The sequence below is a fragment of the Engraulis encrasicolus genome, chromosome 1, assembly GCF_034702125.1.
Source record: "Engraulis encrasicolus isolate BLACKSEA-1 chromosome 1, IST_EnEncr_1.0, whole genome shotgun sequence".
In the NCBI taxonomy this organism is placed as follows: domain Eukaryota; kingdom Metazoa; phylum Chordata; class Actinopteri; order Clupeiformes; family Engraulidae; genus Engraulis; species Engraulis encrasicolus.
This window is the reverse complement of record NC_085857.1, coordinates 55548714-55553713: the sequence shown is the minus strand read 5'-3', so window position 1 is coordinate 55553713 and position 5000 is coordinate 55548714. Positions and strand designations below refer to the sequence as shown.

Sequence of the window (5000 nt, the reverse complement as noted above, 5' to 3'; positions counted from 1 at the left end):
TCCACCTCTCCTACTCCTCCTCCTCCTCCTCCTCCTCCTCCTCCTCCTCCTCCTCCTCCTCCTCCTCCTCCTCTCCCTCTTCCATCTACCTCTCCTCCTCCTCCTCTCCCCCGCTCTCTCCCCTCTCCCTCTCCGCTCCTCCCTCTCTCCCTCCCCTCTCCCTCTCCACTTCTCCCCCTCTCTCTCCCGTCAATCTCTCCACCTCTCCCCCTCTCTCTCCCGTCCCCCTCTCCTCCTCCTCCTCCTGATCTCCCTCGTTCCCTGCTCTCCCCTTCTCCTCCTCTTCGTCTTTGTCTGCTCTCTCCTTCCCCTTCTCCTCGGACGTGAGTCCTCTCTCGGTCGCCAGGTCGAGGGCTGGATTGTGGTGCCGGCTCTTCCCTCTGTCAAAAAACACAAGCAACAAGGAATTTTCAAAGTTTTAAAGGTGCACTGTGTAATAATTTAGTAGCTCATTTCCGGAATTCATGCTACCAATTTACAAATGTAACTTGGTAACACTTTACTTAAAGCCAACATTATAAGCGCATTTATAACAAATTATAACGCACATCATAATTACTTACAACGTATTATGACTACACTCATAATGCTTCATGATGCTTTATATTAACAGTTATGAATACCCATGAATCTAGCATATAATGCTTTATAAATCCAAGGGTGTTATGATGACTGGCTATAAACTACAGGCTGCCTGATGGGGCTTAGGCTACATTTATTGCATTATGAGTACCTATATCCCTCTATGCACAGACCTGGATGATAAACTGTCATAAGGGCTCATACGATGCTATAATGTTTCATGTGAGATCATAAGTCGTCAATGTGTGCTCTAAGTAAAGTGAAGTTCATATGGATGCATCTATAATGCACTGTATAATGCACATCTATAATGCATCATAATGTACTGTAAGCCCCATCAGGCAGCCTGTAGTTTATATCCAGTCATGAGCACTCATAATACTCTTGGATTTATAAAGTATTATAAACTAGATTCATGGTTATTCATTACTGTTAACATAAAGCATCATGAAACATCATCGGTGTAGTCGTAATGCGTTGTAAGCATAGGCGCCGAAACCGTGGGTGCTCCAGGGCACGGGCACCCACGGGAATCTGTGGGCACCATTGAGAGTAAATAGAATGGAGGCCAAAATTCTATTTCATTGTTGAAGCCAAGTTGGAGCCAAGGTTGGACCCAAAAAGACCAAAAAATGGCCAAATCCCATTCATTCCTATGAGAGACATAAAACCCTGTATCTTCCTTAAATGCCACTCCAGGGGGATCATTTTTCGCTCAACTAGTAGGTCCCCTTGCTCTCCAACTTACCAGGGTGGTGATTTTTTGTGGTGATGTTTTATTTTAGAGAGATATTAAAAGTTAAATTGACCAATGAGCATCAGAACATGGTATGATTGACCGTTATAAGTCTTGTTGTTGTCCAATCAGCACCTGCGTTTGGCGTTGCTAAGGTGGAATGTAAGTTGGAATGTTCCCAAATCTGGCTTCAAAGCGTTGAATGGCAAAATAGCGTTGATTTGGCGTCCATTCTATTTACTGTCAATGGTGGGCACCCACGGGAATCTTGGGCACCCATCGAGTACCCACGGACAAATCCGAGCACTAAAGCAGTATTATTCACGAGAGAAGTTTAAAAATGAAATGGTGTTTGCATTTTAACTGTCTTTTTGTAACGTAAGGTAGCCTATTATAAGTTCTCATCTTGTAACGTAAACTACAGTACTTCACGCGCCGATCATTCTTTTCCTCTGTGGTGCGTTGCGTTGCTCTTCTACACAATCAGACAGTAACCATAGAAACATGGTTGGATTGACCATATGGCATACAGGGATTTTACCCAATGGACTGTTCTCCCCTCAATCAGTCCTTCTGATGATAGCAGACCTCTTCGAGATAGCAGATGTTGCTAAAACATGTTGGGTGTTAAATTCAGAAAAGTTCCATTAGTGAAATGCCGTTTAAGGCTTCATTGTCGCTCTAAATGCCTCGTGGACTAAGCTAGACTGAAAATGCCCGACATGAAATTTCAGAACAGTGCAGCGTCTATGCAGACGGTTCAGAAGTAGAAGTAGTTCTATCACAGGCTATGTGTTAAGCAGTTTATTATATTGCGCTATTTCACAAGTTATGGAAGTTATGGACGGATCTAAACCTTTCAGTACAAGCTAGGACTTCTTACAGACAAAGGTTTGCAGTCGGAAAGTTTAGCCTACAAAATGGTAAGTCACTGACTGTCATATCATCCTGCGATATCCCATGTGTAGCACCGCCGTGTGCCTGCCGTTTTATGTCATGGTCATGTTTGTCTACACTCTGGGTCTAAGTGCTGGGATGATCAAGTTGAGTCACTACATATCCATACTTTTGTTGTGCGCTGTTGGATGATTTTGCCATTTCATTTTGCTGTTCTGGCTGCACTGTTGGCTTATATAGTCATGACTGAGTAGCCTAGTTTGAACATAGCTAGCATTAAGTGCATGGCTATGCGCTGCGTCATACATTGTTGGACTCAAACCTAGTTCTAACATTTCAACATATTTCTGTGACACGTAGGCTATGTGTGTGTGATATGAACGTTGCATTCATGTTCTAAATCTAAAGTGCGTGGCTGAACGCTAGTCTGAATTCACTGTGGGCGCACGCGTTGCTGTTGTTGTTGTTTATTATTACCGGTATTATTGATATCCTGTTTGGACGCAGTCTGGCTACTGTACAAAAATGATGTGCGATCTTCTGGGTCCGTGTAGCTATGAGCTGGTCTTTATTCATGATGCCGACTAGGACAGAAAGAGGCACCAGCAAACGTGGCCTGGGCTTTGCGTGCGTTCAATGTACACCAATGATTGTAATGTAATTACATTTTCAATTCAAATATAGGCGATTTTATTGTAAATTATTGATTTGACACCCACAAGGAAAATAAATAGGATAGGCCTGCAATTATTATTTAGCCCTACACATTTTTTTTTAAATAAAAGTGACCAACTCATGATGAAACGATTATATTATTGAAAAGCAAGGTATGGCAAACAAACGGGACATTCGGTGGGTCGCGACCCCTGGTTGGGAACCCCGAGCACCCACGGGCATAAGCAAAAGTCGGCGCCTATGGTTGTAAGTAATTATAATGTGCATTATAATTAGTTATAAATGCACTCTTAATGCACTATAGATATGGGCTCCATAGAAAGTGTTACAAATGTAACTTTAACAAATATTCATGAAACGATCCAGAGCCCAGTTTGAATGAGCAGCATTGCAATTGCAATATTAAAGGAATATGTACATGTATGTACTTTGGCTATACTCGTAGACATTAGTGAGCAACATAGTTGCAATACCTACTCTGACCACCATCCTACCTAGTGCACCTTTAAGTTTTGGATTCAAGACAATTTATTTTTGTTTTGTGTCGGGTTCGAAAGTACTTTGCGGTTCAAGGCTAGTGAGTCGCATGCTCTCCCAAGAAACACGAGTCTAAATCTACAGTTCAAAGTTCCGAGGTGTATCCCTTTCTTAACGTTCAATGATCATGCGATGGGAGGGTTGATATCATAAAAAAATTTAAAAAATAAAAGTCCATTCCATTGACCTACTTTGCATGCAAAACTAAAGAGTCTAAATCTGGTGCTATGTTGTTTCTCCAAAGCAATTTGCATTGCAACAAAGTACAAGTCTAATGGTACAAATACACCAGAAGCAAATAGAGCAACACCGAATACTTTGCATGGAGGAGGTGGCGACAGAAGAGACGAAAGCAATTTTGGCGACTTGTTTGCAGCTAAATTTCAGCTAACATTATGCAAACTAGCTATGAGGCTGTTTGGCTGCCGTAGCGAATTGGAATGTCGGAATGCTTGCATTCTCTTTTCAACAGGTATACTCCATGCTATGAACATACTTCCAGCAACTCTTCGTAGCTTTGGTCTCCTCTGGTGGGTTTTTGTGGGGTATTGAGCACACAGCAATCAGAACTATGACTTTAAACCATTCATTAATTCAAAGTGTTCATTTATAAAGAAAGGAATGCTGTTTGGTTTCCATAAGCCGTTTTCTCTTTTGCAGACCGTCCGGTTGAGTTTACAAATGCAGCCTAAATCTACAGTTAGAAGTTACACTGGAAAGGTTAAAAGTTCAATGAGTACACATTTTTCATTTGTGTGTGTGTGTTTACCTGCCGTAGGCCCCATAGGAAGTGTTTGACGTATAGTAGTTGTCTATACAGGTTCTCCTCTACAGTCTCTCTCTCCACGTCCACTCTGAACCCCCCACTGGGCAGCACGATAGGAGGGTGGTTCTCAAAACTCTCCAGAAGGTCCACTAGAACACATACGTACACACACACACGCGCGCACGCGCGCACGCACGCACGCACGCACGCACGCACGCACGCACGCACGCACGCACGCACGCACGCACGCACACACACACACACACACACACACACACACACACACACACACACACACACACACACACACACACACACACACACACGATAGCAGGATGGTTCTCAAAGCTCTCCAAAAGCTCCACTACACGAACACACGATCATCAGTGCTGCAGGGGATTGCTGTACCATGAGCACTAGAAAAGCCTGGATGACTTGGATTACATGGTGGCATGGCATCATGCAGAGAGATTTGCTAAGCGCTAGATCGCTGGCCATGGTGCTGAAGTATAACCAAGCCCGAGTCATGCCTGTGCAGTAGGGATTCTCGAGGTCGGGGTTGGTGGAGCACCACTAAGGGCTCAAGCAATATCTGCGGCTGCAGATACAGCATGTACGAGGTCTGAGAGACCCCTGGTGAATGGTGAGAGAACAACAGAGCAAGGAAGCAAGGGCAGGACAGCCGACGAATTGATAAAAAATCAGTGCAAGGGAGGCGAGTGGGGAGCAAGTTCTGCTAGAAGACAGGCAAGCAGAGAATAAATATGAATAATAAGGGCCTGCCGAATCTCGTCACACTGAAATTCC

General features: G+C 43.7%; 1 protein-coding gene across 1 annotated transcript in view; it reads right to left on the bottom strand.

Moving 5' to 3' along the window:
- radil (Ras association and DIL domains) overlaps positions 1-5000 on the bottom strand; it is a 36046-nt gene that overhangs the window by 4794 nt on the left and 26252 nt on the right. Inside the window, exons 17-18 of the mRNA XM_063210791.1 lie at positions 4197-4342; positions 297-380 (exon numbers count right to left, since the gene is read on the bottom strand). Coding sequence (XP_063066861.1) covers positions 297-380; positions 4197-4342 — 230 coding nt within the window. The remainder of the gene's footprint in view (positions 1-296; positions 381-4196; positions 4343-5000) is intronic.